At 41.0% G+C, this 23769-nt stretch overlaps 5 protein-coding genes across 10 annotated transcripts in view; 4 read left to right on the top strand and 1 right to left on the bottom strand.

Annotated features, from left to right (window-relative positions):
* The window catches only part of pip4k2aa (phosphatidylinositol-5-phosphate 4-kinase, type II, alpha a), a 33660-nt gene extending 32437 nt beyond the window's left edge, over nucleotides 1-1223 (bottom strand). For 4 of the 5 annotated variants that reach the window (XM_044175594.1, XM_044175596.1, XM_044175595.1 and 1 more), the window contains exon 1: nucleotides 108-1223. In XM_044175594.1, coding sequence (XP_044031529.1) covers nucleotides 108-248 — 141 coding nt within the window. In that variant the 5' untranslated portion in view covers nucleotides 249-1223. The remainder of the gene's footprint in view (nucleotides 1-107) is intronic. The other variant, XM_044175598.1, reaches the window with a different exon arrangement.
* A 1031-nt stretch (nucleotides 1224-2254) lies between these two features.
* armc3 (armadillo repeat containing 3) lies at nucleotides 2255-11630 on the top strand. Of its 2 annotated transcripts, XM_044176878.1 has the most exons (17): nucleotides 2255-2392; nucleotides 2614-2669; nucleotides 2814-2937; nucleotides 3356-3481; nucleotides 3710-3778; nucleotides 3883-4058; nucleotides 4277-4471; nucleotides 4711-4894; nucleotides 5056-5208; nucleotides 5294-5402; nucleotides 6083-6332; nucleotides 6589-6725; nucleotides 7024-7192; nucleotides 7487-7581; nucleotides 10326-10493; nucleotides 10790-10952; nucleotides 11185-11630. In XM_044176878.1, the coding sequence occupies exons 2-17, from the start codon at nucleotides 2622-2624 to the stop codon at nucleotides 11389-11391; spliced, it is 2373 nt and encodes a 790-aa protein (XP_044032813.1). In that variant the 5' UTR covers nucleotides 2255-2392; nucleotides 2614-2621; the 3' UTR covers nucleotides 11392-11630. The 2 variants fall into 2 exon arrangements, with proteins under 2 accessions (XP_044032813.1, XP_044032814.1); XM_044176879.1 differs by lacking the exon at nucleotides 4277-4471.
* Nucleotides 11631-11869: 239 nt separating this feature from the next.
* Nucleotides 11870-14836, top strand: msrb2 (methionine sulfoxide reductase B2). Its single transcript, XM_044176881.1, has 5 exons — nucleotides 11870-12176; nucleotides 12735-12832; nucleotides 13221-13297; nucleotides 13584-13731; nucleotides 13972-14836. The coding sequence occupies exons 1-5, from the start codon at nucleotides 12062-12064 to the stop codon at nucleotides 14101-14103; spliced, it is 570 nt and encodes a 189-aa protein (XP_044032816.1). The 5' UTR covers nucleotides 11870-12061; the 3' UTR covers nucleotides 14104-14836.
* Nucleotides 14837-15050: 214 nt separating this feature from the next.
* c8g (complement component 8, gamma polypeptide) lies at nucleotides 15051-19272 on the top strand. Its single transcript, XM_044176880.1, has 7 exons — nucleotides 15051-15400; nucleotides 16560-16696; nucleotides 17226-17296; nucleotides 17373-17480; nucleotides 17635-17739; nucleotides 18094-18129; nucleotides 19060-19272. The coding sequence occupies exons 1-7, from the start codon at nucleotides 15218-15220 to the stop codon at nucleotides 19077-19079; spliced, it is 660 nt and encodes a 219-aa protein (XP_044032815.1). The 5' UTR covers nucleotides 15051-15217; the 3' UTR covers nucleotides 19080-19272.
* Nucleotides 19273-19410: 138 nt separating this feature from the next.
* LOC122866780 (lipocalin-like) lies at nucleotides 19411-22253 on the top strand. The gene is made up of 6 exons (XM_044176882.1): nucleotides 19411-20753; nucleotides 20984-21123; nucleotides 21240-21319; nucleotides 21410-21523; nucleotides 21630-21731; nucleotides 21845-22253. Exons 1-6 carry the CDS (start codon nucleotides 20658-20660, stop codon nucleotides 21862-21864), a joined length of 552 nt encoding a protein of 183 aa, XP_044032817.1. The 5' UTR covers nucleotides 19411-20657; the 3' UTR covers nucleotides 21865-22253.
* Nucleotides 22254-23769: the final 1516 nt, after the last annotated feature.

Raw genomic sequence — 23769 nt, 5'->3', positions numbered from 1 at the left:
GCATTTGTCAATCAACTGCAATAACACAAATGCTGATAGTTGACATCAAAGGGTCGAGGGAGACATAACTTTGGATCATAACATGGACATTAGATGGTCTGACTCACCGAATGGTTGACTCCCCACATAAGCACACTGAGCAGAGGGTCGCTGGCGCGGAAGAGCTTTACTTTCTGAGCAACGAAGTGTTTTTTCTTGGTCTTCGTTTTGCTCGCAATAGCTGCTGCAATGCTGCTCGCCGAAGCCATCTTTAAGCAAACAGGCTGGTTATTGTAGTCTTGTAGCGATAATCTTGACAGAGTGTCTTCCCTTGAAGCTGGCACAGTGGCCACCAGCTCACGACTCAGTAACACCAATACTATTCATTTAGCCAGATCGCAAATCAAAGTGCCCCAATTCTTTTCTTCATCCAACGTCCCACACAGCTTGACTGACGCTATGGCCCTATCTCTACAAGGACTAATATGAGGAAAATACGATGTGTTAAAGCTAATACTGCTGCTCTCCTTCGCCTAACAGTCCGCCGCTTCCCTCAGCCCACATCATAAGTCACCTCTCTTCCTTCCTTGACTAATCTGGAGCTCTCCGCACCCCTGCGATGTGAGGTCTCAGTGAGCTGGCGTTAGCATAGCCGAGTAGCTTGCTAGCTAGCAAACATCAACGATAAATTTCGTAAATTTAATAAACGTATAAGGCGGGAAGAAAATGAAGCCCCGTGACATATAAAACACAAATTATCACGCAGCCTTAAAACAAATTATTAAAATGACACATTAATGATACTGAATGGCTAAACGCTCTTGACTACCAGCTAACGTTAGTCCCTCCGAACTTCGCTAGCGAGCCAGCTATGTAACGTTAGCCAACGGACGGCACAAAGCAGAACCGGACTCCGTTCACCAGCTAGCTACCATTAGCTTGCAAGCTAACTATTAACATTAGATAGCAGCTCACAACTAGCAAGCGGCTCAGCCCTCCTTTTGCGCGTTTGTGGTCAGCCCGTAGAGATGACAGGGGTGTATCCGGTCATGTTGTTGCCCCGTTTGAATTAAAACGCAGATGAGCCGTTATTTAGACGTAAAATCAACGGGTGGTCAACTCCGTCTGCAGCACTGAGGCTCATGTGTGCTGCTGTCATCTGACAGTTCGACGGAGGGGAGGCGACAGCCTGCGCTTTGCAGTGTCTGCTGCGCTGATTCGCTGCAACCCCCTCCTTCCACTGGGTCTATGCTACTTTTTTGTGCTTTTGAATAGACCCCAGGAGTCTTTTTTATATCAGTCTAAATTTGCATTTAGATTTCAATTTCATACTGACAATTGAAACGTTATGAATGAATCAAAAATCCCCTTTGAGGGTGAAAATGTAGTATTCACTGGACGACTATTACCACTTTTAAGTGGTCTATGGACAAGAGCGCGCGTGTTTTTCTCTCGTGTAATAATAATGCATTAGCAGAAAAACCTGTACATCATCCCAGCCATCCCCCATCCTTGGCTTGTTTTAGTTTAGATTAATCTGAGGCTCATTTCAGGCTGCAGAGCATTAACGTCCCACACCACCAGAGGTAATGTCTTCAGAGGTCATTTGGTTTTGTGGTGCATACTGTACTGTTTCCACTGGCACATTGCTGTGTCAGTGCCTCTCTAAGAGCAGGAGACCTCAATGTGCTGATGTTGTATAGAGCTATTCCTATGACCTGCACACGACAGACCCCCACCCTCTCAACACACACCCCATACTCACTCACACAATGGTTTACAAATTCCATTTTGAGTTTTCAATATTTCCCACCCATTCATTTTTATTGAGGATTTAGGTATACAGGTAGGCTGTATATGCAAATATGAGATATATGATTATTAGTCGATCAATACACTAACTCAGGAAGACATCAGTCTATCTTACAGATGTCAAGGATTCATATTTTGTTTTGTTGTCTTCTGCAATTCTTTTGTCATGTAGGCTAATTCAACATTTCACTGTACATTTTACTGTGGTGTGCATGTGACGAATACAAATCCTTGAATTAACTTGACTACACTTAAATCTATGTCAGTCTTTGTCTTTGTCAGCCAAAATATGCATGGCATCACTGCTGACGTCAGCAAACTTTGTCCACAATTTTGTGGACAAAGTCCAGGGACGTCTATATTTTAACATTAAACTGGCTTGCTAATACAATACTAATACAATACTAACCATAGGTATAGCTAATAGGTTCAAAGCAATAAATGTTCAAACCCTTATTTTGCCCAACGTGGCACCCGTTGCCCAGCAACGCTGTGTCAACCTCATTTTCCAAAACACTATTTAACCCCACAGTATGTTTTTTCTGGTCGGCTGTCATGATAATTATAAATCTTGAACTTGTCCTTTAGTTTGGAAAAATAGGTGAGTCATATCGAATATTTTCGATAGTGATCTGCAAGTTTGTCTGTTTTGCACTAACGCTACTGAGTAGCCGGCTAAGCTGTCATGTTAGCGTTGTAGTTTAGCTAGCATAGCTATATTCATGACTACAGAGTTGATTGCATTGAGTAGCTATTGAACAACTATCTGTGATGAATAAACGCTGTTTAGACACATTTTATTAAAATACAGTTTCTCTCTAGGCTGCAAAATGGGAAAGAAAGTGAAGAAGGAGAGTGAAACTCCATGCAAGGAAACGGTGAGAGATTCGTGTAATGAAAGCCTTTTCATCTTTACCCTTTGATAAAGCCTAACGTTAGCTAACGTGTTTCTGAAAGGTTTATATATTTCGTGTCCACTGAGATGTAATAACGTATTTACCTCTCTCTCTCTGTCCTCACAGTCACAGTTTGAGCCACTACCTGTTGAGGGCAGAACCCCAGCAACAGTAGTGCTGCTGCTGAGCTCCCCAGAGGAGGACATCCTGGCCAAAGCATGTGAAGCAATCCACACATTTGCAGAGAAGGGTACAGTAGGCTTCCCACTGCTAACCCTTACACATATTAGGTTTAGGTTTTTTTGTGTCTGAGTAACCCAGCAGCTGAAAAGCACCACTGTCTTATCTTATTTCCTGACATTTACTGTGAAATCTAATATGTTTCCATTCTACCCTCATAAAGTGCTTATACTTTTGTATATTAAGAGCAGTTGACATATTTAAAATGATCAACCTGTTATTTTGAATCCAAACCTCTTTTAATAATGTATATTACTATGTTGAGTATCACCCCATTTTAGTTTTATTTTGCCATTGTCTTTTGTATTCAGTCACATTGCAGTGTTTATCTTCCCTACTTCACTGACACATCATAAATGCCCACAGGCACTCAGATCTGTTTGGCACCATGCTTAATTTTCTTGTTCACTGTCTCCCCCTGTTGTTAGGAGATGATAACAAGGTTTCTCTGCTGGGACTTGGGGCATTGGAGTCTCTTTGTCAGCTCATCACTCACAACAACAAGCTGGTCAGACGCAATGCCTTCATGGCCCTGGGCATCATGGCCACCAACGGTGAGTCAGACAACATACGAAATCATTGCAGACTTGCCTTCTCAGTCGTTTGGTGACGTACAATACAACCAGTGTGACTTGTCTTTTAACTTACACACCAACTTCCTGACCATCTATCTGCTTGTCAGGCACTTGACTGTTTAGAGACTTGTTGACTGGCTACATAATTCACTGTTTTGTTGACTTACAGCCTGAGTGGTTAACTTTGTCTCATGTTTTCATTAAAAGGTGATGTAAAGAGTGCTCTGAAAAGATTTGATGTCATTCCATCAATCATTGACAAACTGTCAGTTGAAGGTGAGTAACTTTGATCACAAGATGAATAGACTTAGAAGTAGATATTTACTGTATCTTAGCTGCAATAAAACAAACAAACAACGCAATTGTCTCTCCTATTCAAGACGATATAGTTGTCCATGAGTTTGCAACACTGTGCCTGGCCTCTCTGTCAGTGGATTTCATCTGTAAGGTCCAGATATACGACAGCAAGGGCTTGCCACCTCTAATCCAGCTCCTATCCAGTCCAGACCCCGATGTCAAGAAGAACTCGCTAGAGATCATCTTCAACCTGGTTCAGGTGACTCAAAGTCATCAGCCTAGAGGAGGTTATAAGGCTATACGGTTACAAGGTTTTTCATTTCAGACAAGTAGAAGTTACATTTATCAGTATCTCAAAAGCCACTAAAAAGCATCACTGTGTGCTTTGTAAGATATAGTCTTGGGATGGGTGCAATCCAAATGGTTCCAAAATTCTTGTTGTCCGCTTGTATCCTCTGTTGTACTGTATGTATGAAGGACTACCAAAGTCGTCTGGCAGTACATGAGTTGGGTGGGATCCCTCGACTTCTGGAACTGTTGAAGTCGGACTTTCCTGTCATTCAGCATTTGGCTTTAAAGACGCTGCAGAATCTCACCACCGATAAAGATACACGCAACACCTTCAGGGAAGAGCAAGGATTTGAGAAGCTCATGGATATCCTCAGTAACACCGTATGTGTGTGTGTGAGAGAGAACACATGCTGTGATAACATGCTCATGTATGTCATGTAAAAAAAAATTATAAGAAAGAATATGGAGAGGGTAATTACTGCCTATATGCATTTTATGTTTGCACCATTAGCTGAAAATGGTTCCCTTTGAATTAGCACTTGTTCTCAACTCCTAATGCCTTTTCTATCCCATTCATGGTCTGTGTCCTGTACATCCTCTGGCCCCTGTCTTTCTTACAGGACTTCAGCGACCTTCATGCTGAGGCCTTACAGGTAGTTGCTAACTGTCTGAGCGACAGTGAGACTTTCCAGCTGATCCACAAGGCTGGAGGACTGACCAGGCTGATGGAGTTTGTTCTCACCCCCAACATGCCTGAAATCCAGTCCAACGCTGTTAAATGCATCGCCAAGGTTGCTCAGAGCTGTAAGCACAGAAGGAGACAAGAGACAATAGTTTTCTCTTAACTTTCCAACTATAGGTTTGGAAGTTGTAAGGGTATGTACTTTACTTTGCTTTAGCTGTGTGTGTTTACTATGTTTGTTTCATTGTGTGTGCATTACATGGGTACATGGCTGTGTGTATAGCTGAGAATCGCAAACTGCTTCATGAGCAGAAGGTGGAGAAGGTTCTGGTAGAGCTTCTGTCTGTGGCGGACGTCAGCGTGAAAACGGCTACCTGCCAGGCTGTGCCCGCCATGAGCCTTCACCTAGCCAGCAAAGACAGCTTCAGAGACCTGGGTACATACACATTCACCTAACCACCATGACATCAATACACTCACCACAATGAAGTGTGAATTTGTTGGATTTATGTGTGTTTCAGGTGGTATCCCTGCAGTTGTACAGTTGCTGAACAATGACAGTTTGGTGCTGAGAGAGGCAGCAACCCAGGCTCTCTCTAACCTCACACATAACAACCAGCTCAACGCATTGTGAGTGACAGACAACCTGGGTGCATTTTTTTTTGTTATTCTTGGAATAATATTTGTGTTCTATTTGATAATGTAAATGTCATCCCTATAGTAAGTTACTCAAAAAATACCTAGAAAATTTAGAATTTCAAGGTATTTTGTGTATGCTACACAGTATTAATGATAAGTGTAACTTGTTGCCAAATGTGTAAAACATTAAGCGATACGTTTGCAAAAACTCTAAAACCAAGGCTTAGAAGGAGGTGGTATTTTAAACTTGAGCAGTATGCCTTCCTCTCCACTATTTCACAAATTATTTAATGCCTCATCTGTCTTCTCATGGTTCTCCCTCACTGAATAACTCTTTACCTCTCTTTTCTCCATTTTATCTTCCACCTTTTTATTCCCCTGACAAATATTCCCTGTACCCATCGTCTCTCACTGTCTGACTTCATATTTCAGTATGACTGTCTCCTTCAGTTCTCGAGACACTACCATTTAACTCCACCTCTCATGCACCATTCCCTCACTGTCCTTACTCTTAATTTTTGTTTTCCTTTATACTCTACTTTGTGCAAATCACACATGTCACACACACTTTACAGAAATATTATGTGGTATGCTATGTTGTGAGACTGCATTTATAGTCAGCTCTGCAGGTTTGCCGTAAATCTCCCATCCATTTCTGTGGTGTCTTCCAGTGCAGTATATGAGGCAAGAGGCCATGAGATCCTTGTCCAGCAGCTCCATGGAAGCTGTCCGAGGACGGTGGCCAATTCTGCTGCCACACTTGGCAACATGGCTGGACAGGAGGTCATCCGCTGCAGCATCTTGTCACACGGAGCCATACAGGCTCTAGTGGAGCCTTTGAAGTCCACAGATACACAGGTCCTGGTCAACACTACGAAGTGCCTGGCAGTGCTGGCCTGTGATACAGAAGCTAGGGCAGAGGTTGGTGTTTGTGTGTGTCTAATGACTGTTCAGATTGCTGACTTGTTCTCAAGTTTGCAAATGACAAGAATATTATGACATTTGGAGTGGTGCTTTGCATAAAGGAAACACTGGTCAATTTTACTGATACTGTTTTTAATGTTACTGTTAAAATCTATAAAACAAAAAACCCAAAAACAATATTGAGTATAATCAATAGTAATAAATATCGTATATGCTTTCCCTGACTACCTAAAATTCACTTCCTGTCTTAAAGCTACAAAGTGCTGGCGGCCTTCAACCACTGGTCAATTTGCTGCGCTCCTATTACAAGGAGGTATTGCATAATGCATGCATGGCTATCAATGCCTGTGCTAGTGATGAGCCCACTGCTGTGGAGATGTGCAAATTTGGGTAAGAAAAACTCTGAGATGACTGATGAATCACGAAATGTATAACTGGAGGAGCATTGTTGAGTAGTGTCAAGTAAAAGCACAGTAAAAGTGGAGCATGTTAGAGCCAACTCAGAGTAATCTCTTCAATAGCCAGTAGATGGCAGTTTAGGACAGTGTTATGTGTGGCTATATATGAAAGTATGGGTCATTTTGTTCATATGTGTGTATGTTTGTTAGTGTGTGAATTTTTATATTTATCATCAATGTCTGAATATCTGTATGTGCTTGTATTCCTGTTTTGTTTATGTGTGTCTCAGAGCCCTGGAAATGCTTCAGGAAATCAACCAATCAGCGAATCGTAGGAGCAGTTTCAGCAAGTTGGCCATGATCAGGCTGCTTAACTCCAACTTGTCTGTTAAATACAGCCTGACAGATCATTTGGCCTCCACTGACATTATGAGAGATGGCTTTTATGATGGTGGGAAGGTGTGTGCATACTATGAAATTTATGTAAAACAGAGGTCACTTAAAGGAATGTAAGCTAAATGGAAATAAAAAAAATACTTCTGTCAAATCTACAGACATGCTCATAATTTGTTATTTTGGAACTTTAACTTGTTGAACTGATCTGTTTCACCAACATGAACAACAGTTTTCTCTTCTTCGTCTGTCTTTCGTGAAGAAGAAAACATACTGTGGCAAAGGATATTTTAACATTTAGATTTTTAGCATAATAGTGTTTTCTCTCACTCTCACTCTCTTTCTCTCTGTCTCTTTTAGGTTTGTGCAGGTCAGAGGATTCTGACTTTAGAGGAACTGTCCAAACAGCCTGTCAACCAGCACCGGCCCATCATTGTTGTTAACGCAGCAACAGAGTATGTTGTCTTGATTATTAATTTTTTTTTAAATTCATTAAGTCCTAAAAAACTAGAACTAAACATTGTTTATTATTTGTATGCATCATATTCCAGCCCAGTAAACTTGCCACCCCCAAACCATGAAAGCTAACTGGGCCTCTTGCACTATAAGCTGAGTGGGAAAGTAACAAGAACAACCACACAGATAGTGGTAAAGCATTGGCTGAGACTTGGCAAGTTTCCCACACTACCAGCCACGCCATGTAATTTGTCAGTACAATTTATTGTGGCTGTTAGATTACTATCACCCTCCCCTTGTCTGCTCCAATCCAGTGCTCTACTTTTTTTCCTTTCTCTTCTCTTCCCCCCCCCTCTCCAGTTGCCTTCAGTGTGCCCCGTTAGCGTGGCCTCACAGGGTACATTTTTTTAAGATGGCAACACACTCAGAGTAAAAGAGCCTTTGTGTTTAGACTAATGGACTTACACGCACAACCATGAACGTGCACAAGTGCACATGCATGCACAGCCATTAAGAAGCAGCTGAAGATGCCTGCACATAACACACATGCATTTTGACTGAGACCCAGACAATAAAAAACACACCATATGTATTAAAGGCTGTACATGCACACACACACTAATGCTCCCACAAGCTTTCAGCATTTTGATAAATTAACATTGCCAAAGAGAACAGAATCCCCCTCGGGGTACCTTAGGTCCACCCCATTTCCACCATGCCCCCCATTCAGCATGCATACACACACAACATCTCTGCATTCTTAAGCAGTGTGTTATGTAGTCCATTCATGGCTTAGTATGACCAATGTTTAACTTTTTAACTTTATAAAGCAAAATGCCTCTTACTAGAATACATTTTTTATTTACATGTATTTAAAATTTTCTTCCACTATCTCCTGGGCAAACATAGTGCCTTGTATAACTTATGTAATAATAATAATAATAATGACTTTATTTATGTAGCACCTTTCAAAACAAAGTTACAAAGATTAAAAGTTACAATAAAAACATATAAAAACAAATAAGATCCAGAACTTAAGATATAAACATGATAAAAGAATTAAAATAATTAAAACAAATACCATCAGATTAAGAAAAAGCCATACGATAAAAGTGAGTCTTAAGAAGAGATTTAAAAGAGAATACTGTGTTTGCCTTCCTGAGATCCTCAGGCAGGGAGTTCTACAGCTGAGGGGCCCAGACAGCAAAGGCCCGGTCACCCTTAGTGACAAGTAGAGATTTTGGAACCATAAGTAGGACCCTGCCAGAGGATCTCAAGCAGCAATCGGGCTCATAGGGAGTTAGCAGATCACAGATATAGGCAGGAGCCTGACTGTTCAAGGCTTTAAAAACAAGCAGTAAAGTCTTAAAATCAATTCTAAAACTCGCAGGTTACCCGTGAAGTGCAGCAAGGATCGGTGCGATGTGGTCGCTTCTCTTAGTACATGTTAAAAGCCTGGCAGCAGCATATTGTATCAGCTGCAATTTTTGAATGTTTTGCCTACTGATACCAGAATAAAGTGCATTTCAATAGTCAAGTCTGGAAGAGATAAAAGCATGGATGGATTTCTAAGTCTGCAGAGGAAAGGAATGAGCTGATCTTGGTTAAGTGTCTCAGCTATGCAAAGCAGGACTGCACCACTGTAGTCACCTGAGCACCAAAGGACAATTCCAAATCAAAAATAACACCTTGGTTGCGGGCCACTTTTCGAATATTACTAGATAAGGCACCCAGACTAGAGGAGAGATTATTAATGCTGCTAATACTGGGGCCACAGGGGGTAGTTACATTATAATTACTCTGATTTGGAGTCATTCAATTGCAGACAATGTTTAGGCATCCAATTTTTAATCTCGGTGAGGCAGGACATAATACAGGATGCAGGCTTTATCGGGACATACAATTGGGTATCATCTGCGACATGGAAGTCAATGTCACGACTACGCATGATTTGACAAAGGGGGTAGCATGTATATGGTAAATAGGAGGGGACCCAAAATAGATCCCTGGGGGACCCCACAAAATAGAAGAGGAGGAGGCATCTCCAAGCACCACAGAAAAGGACCTGTTCAACAGATAGGAGATAAACCAATCCAGTGCCACATCACTGATACCAACATAGTTCTTCAGACGGTTAATTAAGATATCATGGTCCAATGTGTGAAAGGCTGAGCTGAGGTCAAGGAGAATTAAAATGGAGTACAAGCCAGTGTCGGCTGCAAACAGTAGGTCATTGGTGACCTTGACCAGAGCAGTCTCAGTGCTGTGTCGGGACTGGAAACCGGATTGAAATTTTTCAAAGATTTAATTGTTGTTCATAAAAGAAATTAGTTGAGTGGAGACGTTTTTTCTTCACTTCTTCAGAATCTTTGATAAAAATGGCAGCTTGGAGATGGGTCTAAAATTACTTAAAACAGAGGGATCTAGACTATCTGCTATTTACTATTATCCTTCTGTGGCAGAGAGATAGTGGATGTGCCAGAAGAGAGACAGAGCAACCCATCAGAAACAGACACCAGCATCATTTATAACACTGCCTTCCTTATTTCCATGTTTGCCAATAGTATACATCTTAACACATTGTTTGGTATTTCAAAATGTAGGATTCTTGTTTTTCTTTTAAGATCTGTGTAATTTATGAACACATTTTAAACACAAAAAAGATACAATTCCTTTATTATATGGTGAAATGTAGTTTCATTAAGGCTGTTAAATTTGTCTCATTTACTGTCTCTCTGTACAGGAAGAAGAAAGAGGATGACAAACAGAAAGATGAGACCCAGCCTGAGTCTCCAACAGAGAAACCGTGGAAGATGATGGATGACGTCACATTGCAGCTTCTAGTTAAAGAGGCCAAAGAATCCATCCTCCCACTGAATGATGAACGAGAGCAGTATGCTGCCTTGGCCAGGTGACAAATTAATGCAGTCAGCACGTAACCAACATGCAGAGATGTCACCACAAATAGAGGAGAAAATCATCTTATAATAAATTATTAGCAGTCATTGTTTTCAAATCTCCAGAATCATGGAAACAAATTTAAACAACACACCCTGGAAATGGCATGTAACAGCATTATGCAGACACAGATACACAGCTGACACACAATAGAAACATACCACTGTGAGACTTCAGGATGCAAAACAAACACTTTTTTGAAGGTTCCTGCATTGTAATGGGTTTTGTGTGCATGGATTGGGGTCTCAGGCTGGTGAGCGAAGCCATGGGCGGAGCAGTGGAGATGGAAAAGTTGCACGAATTCCCATGGGTGCTGCACCTCAGCGGGCTCAAGTTTCAGCTCCAGTCTAATGTTGTTCCTATTGGTTTGATCAGCAGGGGAATCTACTGCCATAGGGCACTTCTCTTCAAGGTACCACTGACCTTGCTACCATACAGCAACAAAAGCTTTTTTTCCCTCTGTACCAATTTACATTTCACCCACATCTTCTAACATCCTATTTTAAGCTCCCCATCCTCCACATAGTAGTTTTCTTTTCCACTCTATCTCTCAAGTTTTCATGTAGACTATAACCGTCTTCATTCAATCCATCTCGTTTCCAAATCATTACACCCCAACCTGTCTCCTCTCTTTAACTTTTCAGTGTCTAGTTGATTGCATCGGAATGAGCTGCACACTTGTTAGGGGTGAGTACAACCGGGCTTGGAACGAGATACTTCTCTTCAGTGGGAATCCCTCCAGCAATGGGCGCTCCTCACAGCCCTGCCGCTACATAGTGGACCTCATGCACCAGCCTGGAAGCCTGTTGACAGCCAATACCCCTGCTGCTGTGCAGTATCAGACTATATAGAGCAACAGTAGTGTAGAAATACTGTACTACATAACACTGTGACCAGACATTTTACTGAGATGCATTATAGATAACTGATTTGTATTGTATGTGTATTTGCTGTATGGCAGACCTTTACACCATACAGTATTATTTAAATCGTTAGTTGATTATTTTGGTGCACGCACAAGACAAAATGGAAAGAAAAAATGCTGTTTGTCTGAATGAATAAGGCTTCCCTAATAAACACACTGATTTAACCTTTGGTTCTTCACACACTACAGTCAAACTCTGCAAGTTAGAGTTGGTTAGCAGGTGGTCTTTACCTGCTCAACTGATAATTGAAAAGAAAATATATTTTTGGATCATTTATTTTGGTTTATAATACTACACTGGGACTTGTTATGAAAAACACATTTACCATACCCCCATCATATTTTTCAAGCCATAAATCTGCTAGACTACACAATATGCTGCTCTTTGCACATTGTCTAGCAATAAAAAGCCAGTGAACCCAGTCCACTTTGACCGAGATATAGCTGGAGGTGTGATTTTTGACCGGGTCAGCCGGCTAACAGCCTGCATCAGCCGGGGGAGGACCAGCGCGATCTGGCTGCAGCGAGCAGCACTTGGCTTCCAGTGATATGTGCACTTGACTTTAGACAGACTTGATCCAGCAGCAGCAGCAAACATGTCTCGTATCGTCGCCCGTCTCTTCGTAGTTGTTTCTCAGCACGCGACAGCCAGATCCGTGGTGTTACCGAGGAGGATCCCAGTATTCATCCGCCCTGTATCCACATCTCAAGGTACTGAGGGAGCGTTTGATTTCTTTACTGTCGTTCTTTGGACATAGGCCTACACTATCCCGTCTAGTATATAACAGGCTGCAAACGCCTGCAGGTGCACCATGCCGCAGTTTTCTCACGGATGTTTGAATCTGTTGGAAGGCACTAAGAATAAGTGCGTGTGCAAAGAGGACTGTGGTTAACCACAGGAGGGGGCTTACCTATACATTTGGGATTAGCTGCATTTTACAGTTTATTTACAAATGCAACCCTCTCCTCTGGCGTCAGCAGTAGCTCCTCCAAGTCATGTGATAACAAACATTTTCTCCAACATTTGGCTCCAGAGTCTTCCGGGTCCGTGGTTCTGTTTTGAAAAGGTTTAGGAAATCCTGCCATAGCCAATGGTTGTAATTATTTATCGGGTGATTGTTGTCAAAAACAACTTGCTTCTTTATTTATATGGTATATAGGCAAATTGATGGATCAGGACCAGTGGACTTAATGTCCTTCTAGTAGGTTCCATATATGCACAACAAAACTCCTCTGTGAATAATTGATTGTAACCTCTGCTCTCGGCAGGCGTGCAGTCTCTCACCCGTTATGATGAGACTACAGACTGGCAAAAGAAACTGACCCCAGAACAGTATGTAGTCACCAGAGAGAGAGGGACTGAGGTGGTGAGTACTGCATACATGCACATCAGTACAGTGATTTGTGTCAACATGATCTCAGTCTATCAGACTGAGATAAATATCGTCATAAACATCAGCACAGTTCTGGACTTTGTCCATGTTGATCTGTGTCAGATTCAACCAGCCCAGCTACAAAGCTTTGGTGTTTTATGAATTAGAAAATGCTCTCAGCTTGAAACTCAGTGATATCTGCATCTAATAATAATAATAATAATAATGATAATAATAATAATAAGAATACGGACAAGTTACTGTTGTGCACTTACAAAATCACGAGCTTAAGGACAAAACTAATAACGTGGTGAAATCATCTGTAACTATTAGTCCTGTGTTTCTGCTCTTAAACTGTGTGTGTATTTTTGGGTGCTCTCAGCCCTTTAGTGGGATCTACCTCAACCATTCAGAAGTGGGGATGTACCACTGTGTCTGCTGTGATGCTCCACTTTTCAGGTAACAGTTTGCAACAGTTGCAAGTGTTAAAGAAATACTTATCCTCATTATGATTTTGTTATTCAATTACTTACCCCTTGTAGGCTTGAATATGTGAAAACTTTTTCACAGAAAAATACTACAGTCGCCATTTTTACTACAATGATGTTGAATGGATACTCAAAGGCCGGACTCCTGGCCAATAAACAAGCTGAAGACAGGCATGAGAGAGTTTTTGTGTTAGATGTTTATTTAGAAATGCGTCAGTAGATGCTCATTGAGGAAATGTCCCTTCCTCTCTTGATAGTTCAGAGGCTAAGTATGACTCAGGGACAGGCTGGCCAGCATTCAAAGAGGCTCATGGGACATGGGAGCGGGATGAAAGCCATGCCTCCATCATTCGTCGCCCAGACAACAGCCTGGGCAGTGCAGGGACAGAGGTCCTTTGTAAAAATGTAAGTTGTGTTGTGAGAAGCCAAAGTCCATGTTTGCTAAGCATAGTTGTTGTAGTTAATACAGCTTTGCGTGCAAGTGTTTATAAAACAGTATAAGTAGAATTGTTTAGTGTGTATCTCATCCTTTGCATTCAGAATTTCATGCATATTTTTTTCTCAAATAAGCCTACAACCATCATTTTTGTATTTTTGGTTGGCTTATGACTTTTGTGTGTTTGTATGTGTGTGTGTTTTATGCAGTGTGATGCCCACCTGGGTCATGTGTTTGATGACGGACCGGACCCAACAGGTCAGCGGTTCTGTGTCAACAGTGTGGCCCTCACGTTTAAACTCAGAGGAAACAACAAACCTGACAAGCCTGAGGAAAACTGATGCAATACATGGGCTTGCCTAAACCACTGAAAACACACTTACTGTATGTTTCATTGCAGGCCAGTCCTTTGGAAGCAAAATGAAGGTCCAGAGTCAGAGCATTCATTCTAGGGTTTTGACCTATACAGGTCTGGAAGTGAGAGGCTTTGTGTGGCACATAGTGTTTTAATGTTTGAATTTAGGTGGAAATGAACTTTCTGTGGTTTTTATTAAACTTAAAGAAACTGAATCGAGCTCAGTCTCTTGATCAGAAACTTTGGATAAAAGCACTGGAGAGAAGTCTATAAATCTGCCAAACATGCATTACATGAGCACACAAACCCAAACTCAAACTGTTGGTACAGCTCCTTCAGTCACCTCAGTCACTTAATGAAAAACACACTTCCCAACCCAGTTTGAGTGTTTTCTAATTTTTGTTGAGGAATTTGTTGAAATTTTGTCTTAATGAATGTTAACTGATTGATGTTTGTCCCTAAGTGTAGTTTGGATGAGTAACTTGACATAGTGGCTAACCCATTGATGTTTGATTATGTTATCATGTCTGAAAAATGTCAAAATATTCTGTCTGGATTAAGAAGACCTCTTTTTCTGTAGAGATTGCAAAACACAGGAAGTTATGACATTGCTGATTCATGTGTTTTTCAGTCTGGTGCCATGAGATCAAATTGACTTGTCTGTTAGGAATCATGCAAACTTGACTGATAATTTGTCAATAAATTCACATTTTGTTTGATCTCTGAATCTATGGTTATGCTTTACTGACTGTAGAGTTTATTAAGATTTTAAAGACAGTACTTAATGAGAATTTATGACTGCCCCCTGACGTTCAGATGCACACACCGCTGCACTGCAGTATGGCCTCATCTCAGCCAGTAAACTAAGTTAATCATTAACTTACCAGGCCATCCTCTGTTTCACATTGTTTGTCTTCTGCTCCCTGTGTGTTTATGCATTTCTTTGTTTGTGTGTTTGAGGTTGAGTAAAGCAGACAGGGAATAGTAGACTGCAGACCGAGACAGAGGGGACAGAAAGGGGGCAAGTAAGAGCAGAGGAACCTGAGCAAGCCTGTAAGAGAAGAAGACTGATTCTTGAGTGTGTTATCGTCAGTGCTAGGATGGCTGGAGTATGGCGTTGCATGTTGGCAGTGGTGGCATTGATGTGTGTGTGTCTGTGGGGTTCCACTGAGGCTGTGGGGGGGGCTAAGAGTCGCCCCCGACCCCAAAGACGACCTCCTAAGAAGCCAAAGGTCGACCCTATTGACGCGACCCCACCTGCACAGAACATAGACATACAGCGGGTAAGAAACTGGAGGAAGAGGCAGAGTTACAGATCATATACATCGTGTTTGTCTGTTTGACTTTGTGTTCTAAGTTAAAGAGTTTTTGTTTTCATGTTTCTGATTGGTGCTTTTGAATCAAGCTATAGACCTAGAAAGGGAGAGAGAGAGTCCAGATTGCATATGGTTTGGCATAAAGTGACCATTTTTAACTTCCATTCAAAGTTAATTGTGACAAGGCTGGAAAAAGAGTCATGAAAAAGCTGCACTAAAAAGAGAGAAGGTCTCATTTTAGTAAATTAGAGAAAGGACTGTTTCCAGGCAGAGGAGTGCCGTTGCAGCCTGAGAGCACCACAGTAAATAGTTCACCGTGCCGTTACCTGACCTTTGCTCACTGACAGTTTGATTCTGTTTCCCACTTGTTTGTACCATAATGTCATAATAAGACAAACGAATAGGACTGCAAAATAATCAGTGGAAACCAAGACAAATTAATTCAACAGAATAGCCAAAAAGAGCTATTGTTGCTTTGAGGAGAACATAATGGAAGTGAACTTTGTGACACAAGGACCATTTTGCACTGACTAATGCAGCAGGTTTTTGTACTTATCTAACATATTGTTAAATGTGAAAAGATAATCAAACAGCTGAGATTTAAATGCCACTTCAGGTTGACCACTTGCAAACTTCTACCCAAGTACCCATGCTAAATATTTTAGCAAATTGACATTTTTCTCGAGCCTAAAACATACAAACATGGAAGTCTGCTTGGTTATGGATTAGTGTGGGGGCTGGCAGTGTGGACATGCTTGTGTAATTGTGTCAATATGGTGTTTTAGGCAATGCGGGGGATTTTCAGTGAAAAAGAATTCGAACAGAACGAAAGATAATAGAGCAGGACATTTGAAAGAGATCCTTTTCATTAGTAAAAAGGTTTCAGATGTTACCCTAAATATTCAGTCTGAGTTCATTTGACCCTGGTAAACAGGATCAGGATCATTTGATAAGATGAAATGTTTGTCAACACCAGTAAAAACTTTTTTTGAGAGTGAAAGCAACTCCGAAGAATGTCTCCGAAAATTATTTTCTATTTCCAAATGTTATGTCTGAGGCTTAGGAAATATGTGAAAATCATGCTTATTTTTCCTCTTACGCCTGATCCTGCCTGAATGTGTTGCAGATGACTGGAACATGGTACCTGCTGAACACTGCCTCCAAATGCTCTTACCTGATAAATCATGGAACCAAGGTGGAACCTACAGTCATGACCCTCACACGCTCTAACCAAACACTGTCTGTTAGCACTAAAACACGACAGTAAGTACCACCATCTACATATGTAAGCACATACTGTGCATTTAGATAACTGTGACTCTTCAGTACCTTGATTTATCAGCAGAGGGGGCAAATATGCCACAAATCTCCTCTCTCATTCCAACACTGTCTTCATGCTTCAGCCACCTGTGTTTGATTTTATTTCTGTATCCTCTGCAGAACAGTTAAATCCATCAGTTTTCCCTCATCATTTAAAAATGCAGAAACACAGGGAGTACAAAACCCAATTTAAATGGAAAAAGTGTGTCTTGTTTTTTTAAGGACATTCCGTGAGATCTTTGTTGTGTTTTGAGGGTTATAAATCCTTTTTGGCCCAAGCAGAGGAAAACATTTTTTTTTTTGGTCCTTTTCTCATGTGACATTAGAAAGCTAGTTCAATCTGAGGCTTGAGGCTGAGCCATGTGGTTAGATTACGAAACACTGTATATAAAATGTATATGATAATCCACCACAGTTTACAATTCTTTTTTCAATCAAATGTCTCACCTGACACAAAGTCTTCTCTCCTCAGTAATCACCAGTGTTGGGAGATATTACAGGTCTACCATCTAACACCAACCCCAGGCCAGCTAACACTTAAAGGTCAGTGCCTCTCTTTTATTACCTTATTAAGCATGATTGATAAACTATCAATTTGTCTAACTTTTGTTTCCACCAGGAGCTCGTCCTGAGCTGAACACTGAGATAGTGATCGGGGAGACAGACTACGAATCCTATGCGATCATGTACTACCAGAAACAGGGCAAGATCACCATAAAACTCTATGGTGGGTTCCTCAGCCATGTGACCTTTGTTTGGTATTTTAGATCGAAAAGCCAGGTGGTACTGCTGATTGTTTTACTCTGCTAAATTGAGACTGAACTGTATGTTTAAAAAAATGCATTCGTAGTGTCATGTTTGTGTTTGTGCTCTGTATGCAGGCAGGTCTGTAGACAATCTGTCAGAGCCAATGTTGACCAAGTTTGAGCAGCTTGCTGAAAAACAAAATTTGGGACTGGCATACCTCTTCCCCTTCCCCACCTACAGTAAGCCCATATCCACCTGAAAAATAAAATGAAATAAACTATGTTAGCAACTGTAACATAAGCCTAATAACCCACAAGAGCTCAGAAACTAGCTAGAACAGATCTCCAGTACTGAGCATATTTGTGAAAGTAGTTTGGAATATATTGTGCTACTTTTCCAAATATAATTAGAAAACATTAAAAACATATTGCATTACAATGTAACACAATACTAAACCTTTGCTCACTGATTTCTCAAAATTACATCAGTTTAAAACCGACTGTCACTGATATAAAGGATTAAGATGTATATCACTACATCTGCCTCTTCAGCGGCCTTTAAATAACTGTGTGTTCATTTTCCCCCCTTTCTAGGTCACTGTGGTGCTGTGGACCGAGACCATGTAATCAGTAAGTTAAATGTGTAGAAGCAATCAAACAATAGGTAGCCACAATTCTTTGATAGAAAGAAAAAGTGTGGACAGAGGTAAATGGAGCAACTGACAAATTTTGCAAATACAGCGTTTTATTTAATCACCATAACATGCCGACATGTGTAAAATGCCACTTTCAAACAAGAAGGGTTTTCTGGAAACCGTAGAACGCATCAAATGATTTTCAGTTCTTTAGCTGTCAGTGTAGCTTGCAGTGCTTAATGTATAGTGTATCGAGTATATTCACAGGCCATTGCACACCGCAGTACATTTAGAATCTTGTCCATACTCTGTAGTGCTCCAGACTTATTTCATCCTGTTCAGTGTAACTGTGAGAAGGTTCGCCGGTTCAGCGCATTACATGTCGATCATCATTTCACCTTCACAGCTGCAGTACTGCTGTATGCCGGTGGCTGAATGACATATGTATTGTCCTGCTCTGTTCCTTTGTATTACGTGTGTAATGAGTGTATAATTATCATGTGGTATGTGGTGTCTAAGCTGTACGCATGCATAGCAAACATGGATTTAGTGGTGGATAATTTTACCTTTCTGGCCATGTTATAATATAAAAGGGCTAAATGTGACAAAATGTAACAGGCTGGAGAGAGAGAGAGAGAGAGAGAGAGAGAGAGAGAGAGAGAGAGAGAGAGAGAGAGAGAGAGAGAGAGAGAGAGAGAGAGAGAGAGAGAGAGCACGCAGCTCTTTAAGGAAACCAATGAACTGCTGCTGTGACCTTCCCAAACACTTCACGTTTGCTCCTGCAGGCTGTGCATGTGTTGGATTCAACTTGTGTAACAATCAGTTATTTAAACTTTGTCAACAACATGTTATCCAGTCTCCACTGCCTGATGAAAAGAGCAGCACAGCTTCTGTGTAATTTAACCTGTCACTCTTTGTTATACAGACTGTGTTCCCACATGCTGAAGAGGCAGAGCTGTGCAACCGACAAATCCAGCCTTGCAGTGTTCTGCAGTTCACACGCAAATATCTGGATATTGTATAATTAAAAAATGTGAACATCAGCAAGAAGGCTGTTGAAAGGTCTTAAAATAGTAAAACTCACAACTTTAAAATGTTACCGATTACAGATAAAAAAATAAATCAAAATGGAGCACAATCAAGTTGTTGTCAAATGTTTAAGGTTTAAACAACCCCCCCCCCCCTCAATGGGCCTTATCTGCCTGCAGCTGATTCTGTGGTGAGTTACCATACTCACGTTAACGGCTTATGTTAATGCTATCACATCTTCATATTCTGAGATTTAACACACAGACAGTGTGTGTCTGTATGCTTGCCTTTGGGTGTGTGTGTGTGTGAGGGGGTTGGGGCTGGAGTTAATGTAGCCCAGATGTGGAGCCCAGAGGGGTTTGAGAGAGTTTGGTTACAAAACGAGGTTACCAAATGTGCTTCTTAACACTGCCCCTAGCTCCACCCAGCACCTCTGTGTGTGTGTGTTTCTCTGCGTGTGTGTGTTTGTTACATAACCAGCTGATTGCAAGTCTGCGCCTGTCTTGTCTTTTAACAAAGGGAGCTCTGATGAGTCCATCGATACATTTTCACAAATGAAGAATTCATAGCCAATTAGCAATCAATAGAAATTATACAAATTCTTATACACAGTGATTGATTTAGGAGGTATTATTTACCACATAAAGCAGAGATTTATGCAACATTTAATGTCAAACAAGATGATGCAGTTCATCCAACTCTTCATCTCACTGTGCTGTTACAATACTGAAAAGAGTGAAAGGCATTGGTGTTCAAGTCCCCGTGTTTCAAACATTTTATGAAACTATTAACATTCAAAATGAACAGCAATGAACAATCGAATCACTGGCAGAGCTTTTTATGAGAAATAATAAACAGGTTTTCACTGTGGAGTTCTTAAACATCACTGCCTCAACACTGCTGACAATGTAGTTTGCTGCAAGATAATGCATATTTACTACAGTTGGTCTATTATATCTAGAAAGTTACATTTTTTATCTTATTTCAAGAGTTTACTGGCTCATAGTTTATTTGAGCCCTTTTCCCAGGTTGCTTAAGTTGAGCAAAAGTGGCTCTAATCTCTAATTTCTTATTGTGTATGTGGTGTGTCTTTTTGGAGCTTTCGTGTGCCATGTGGTGAAGAAATTTTCACTCTTACCAAACAGCTGTTTTGATAGTCCAGGCATGCAAGAGCATTTGTGATGGAGGAGGGGTGTTAAAAGAACCCTGTTATATACCCACTCTCTTTTCTTCTCATTCTTCCCTCCTCAACTCCCCCAACTTCCATTCACGCGTGCCAGTTGTGTAACGGCATTGATTTGCATGCCTGTGGGAGAGGGCCAAAGAGTTTTTGTAATGCAGAAGCTAGCAGTAGGAGGGAGGGAGGAGACAGGAGGAGGTGGTAGGGAGCAGGACTCTGCAGGATATAAAGGAGCCTCCACTTGCCTTTTCCCCCTTATCTCATCCTGATATTTCACTCACCGCTGGAGAAGCTCAGAACACAAAGGAGAAGCCATGAGGAACACACTGCTGAGGATGCTGGCCGCACTGATGTGCTCGCTGGCTGCCTGCGCCGACGTCACGCCTGTAACAGACTTCGACCTGGAGAAGGTAAGAGAGAGGCAGAAGTATTACTACTGCAAGACTTGCTGATAGCTGATAGCTGATATTCCAAATTAGTAGTTGTATCTGTGGTTGGTTGACATGTTTAATGGAATCACTTAATTGAACAAACCTAACTTTTACGAATGGCTTATATGGAAGATAGGAGTGGTGTAATGCATGTGCTGCAGTTTAGATAACTCTCACCCTTTATTTCCCCCCTTCTGTCTTTCTGTTAGATGGCAGGCAAGTGGTACATTACTGGCTTTGCCACTAACGCTCAGTGGTTTGTGAACCACAAGGCAGGGATGAAGGTTGGCACTGCCATGTTAGTGCCAACTGCTGGAGGAGACCTGGACCTCTCTTATGCCAACCTGAAGTGAGTGATTCATATGTAATTATACCTTCAAATCAAAACATCCTTGTGCTTCTGCTGTAGAAAAAAAAAAAGAAAAGATAAATAAACTGACCTGGTTCTCTTTTTCTCTCTTTTAGCGCTGATGGTACCTGTTGGAGAATGACTCACCTTGCTAAGAAAACAGACACTCCTGGACGCTTCACCTTCCACAGCCAGGGTGAGTAGAACACACACTAACACAGAAGACACACACACACACACACACAAAGATTCAACAGCCTGACCTGTCTATTTCTGCTTTCATCAGTTTGGAACAATGACAATGACATGCGCATTGTTGACGTTCTGTACGATGAGTACGCTGTGGTCCACACTATCAAGACAAAGGACGGAGTGTCTGAGGTCCTCAACAAGCTTTACAGTAAGTCTGGATCAGTCACACCACAGCAGCCAGTGCTGTGTCCCTGTGGGAAAGCATTGTATGTTGAATTAGTGAATGGCTAAAGCAACCCATTGTGTGTTTGCAGGTCGCACTCCTGAGGCCAGTGTCACCCTGCAACAGAAGTTCACACAGTTCTCCCTAGAGACTGGCATCCTCCCCGACAACATTGTCATCTTGCCTAAGAACGGTATGTCAATAACACAGAAAAATGCTCAGACACTTTAATATAAATACATTTGAACTGTTTCTGGAAACGGTTCAGATCTTTTCTCATTGGCCTCCTCATGTGTGTTGTTACAGCTGAGTGTCCTGAGGCCTGAAGAGTCCCCTGTCATCCTCAATCTCTTGCTCTCTGAAGTCCCAGGCTTTTATTTCAGAAGAGTCTTCTTTTTTTCCCCCTCACTATGATGTCTGCAGTATCACAAAGCTGCACCTGAGACAATGAAACCCAAGCATTTTACTCCAATCCCTGCTGCGTACCAAAGACCAATCCTGATCCTAATTCAGACCTCATTCTCTCCAACTCACGCATTAACTGTGGCATCAGAATGGAACAACAAAGAGCTGATAGTGAGACAAAGGGAAGGACTACATGAGACTGGGAAAGTTGTCAGTTTGCTTTTTTACACGTGTGTCTTTTGCAACTGCTGATTTTCATTTGTAGTGTTTTATCTTTTGTTGAAATAAACTCAAAGCCAATAAAAATTTATGTTTCAGTGTTTGAGAATGATTCCTTTTTGGTACAAAAACAGCATCAGGAATTCAAGTCTGTGAACTTCAGATCAATACTGTAAATTACATCACATATACTGCCCCCTATGGTTTATTAACAGGCTGAAAACTAGACCCCTAGAAGTATTAGCACAGTGCATAGTTTTAGTTTAAAGGGACAGTTCACCCCAAAATCAAAAATACATATTTTCCTCTTACCTGTAGTGCCATTTAGATTGTTTTGGTGTGAGTTGTAGAGTTTTGGAGATATCGGCCGTAGAGATATCTTCATTTTTTTTCTATATGGTACTTGGCTTGTGGTGCTCCAAAAAAAAAAAAAAAAAAAAAAACATTTGAAAAACTTAATAGCAATGTCTCTTTCCAGAAATCATGACCCGGTTACTCAAGATAGTCCACAGACATGGTGTGAGCAGTTTCATGTAGGAACTATTTTAGATCCTACATGAAACATGAATCTGTGGATTATCTTGAGTAACTGGGTCAGGGTCAAGGCTCATTAAGGCTCAGATAAGGATGTGATGGGTAAACACAATGGAATGTTGTTTTTCAGACATACAAACTGATTATAATCCTAGAATATTAATACTGGATCATAAGCCTTTACACTTCAGCGAGCAGATATTAATAATCTAAAAAATGACAGGGATCTGAAAATTCTTTGCTTTACTATGGAAATGAGAAAATAGGGTTTAATAATGGAATACAGTGAAGCTCAGTGCAGAACTACATTGTGTTACCCAGAAATGACTGTAATTAGACTTGTCAGCTTCTTTAAATGTCTGAGAAAAGGCTTGGTCTTCTCTGTTTACAGTTCTTGGGAAGTAGACTACTTCTGCATGTGTGAAAACAAGTTGTATAAAGCGTTTTGTGGCTTTATACAACTTCGCAAAATCACGTTGGTTGCATTGTGGGTAATGTAGGCGCCATGTTTTGAAGAATAAGAAGAATGCAATAAATAAAAAAAGAGACAAAACCGTCGTCGCCGTGAGGCTGACAAGGAGTACAATGCTAAATGCTAAAAGAGTATTCTTTTAAGACGAGCAGGTCAGCACGAGGGACACACACGACCATTCGAAAACATGACAACAGTGTTTGAAATCATTGGGGAAATGTTTAACGCTCGGTTTAAAGGTTATTGGAGTGTGTGTGACTAACAAATCCTGAGGAAATCAATTAGCATACTGAACCTACCAGAGCACATGCAGCATCTGAATTCTCATTGTTGCTTTCCTGACTCGCTATCCCCCTCTCTCCTCTCATGGGTAGTTTTTTATTTTTAGATATTTATATTTATTTATACTGATTCCATATATAATATTTGAGCTTATAACCTTTAACCTGTTTTTAGTTTTGTGATTAACAGTGGGTTTTTTTTCTTGTTGGTACCTGTTGATCTGGTGTTGTATACATTTATACATGGATAAATAAAACCGCATTAAATTGCATTGAATGCTGTTTTTTTAAACCATGTTTATGATGGACCGTCTGACCAC

This window comes from Siniperca chuatsi, linkage group LG19 (genome assembly GCF_020085105.1).
Source record: "Siniperca chuatsi isolate FFG_IHB_CAS linkage group LG19, ASM2008510v1, whole genome shotgun sequence".
NCBI lineage: Eukaryota > Metazoa > Chordata > Actinopteri > Centrarchiformes > Sinipercidae > Siniperca > Siniperca chuatsi.
This window is presented reverse-complemented; position numbering and strand designations above follow the sequence as displayed.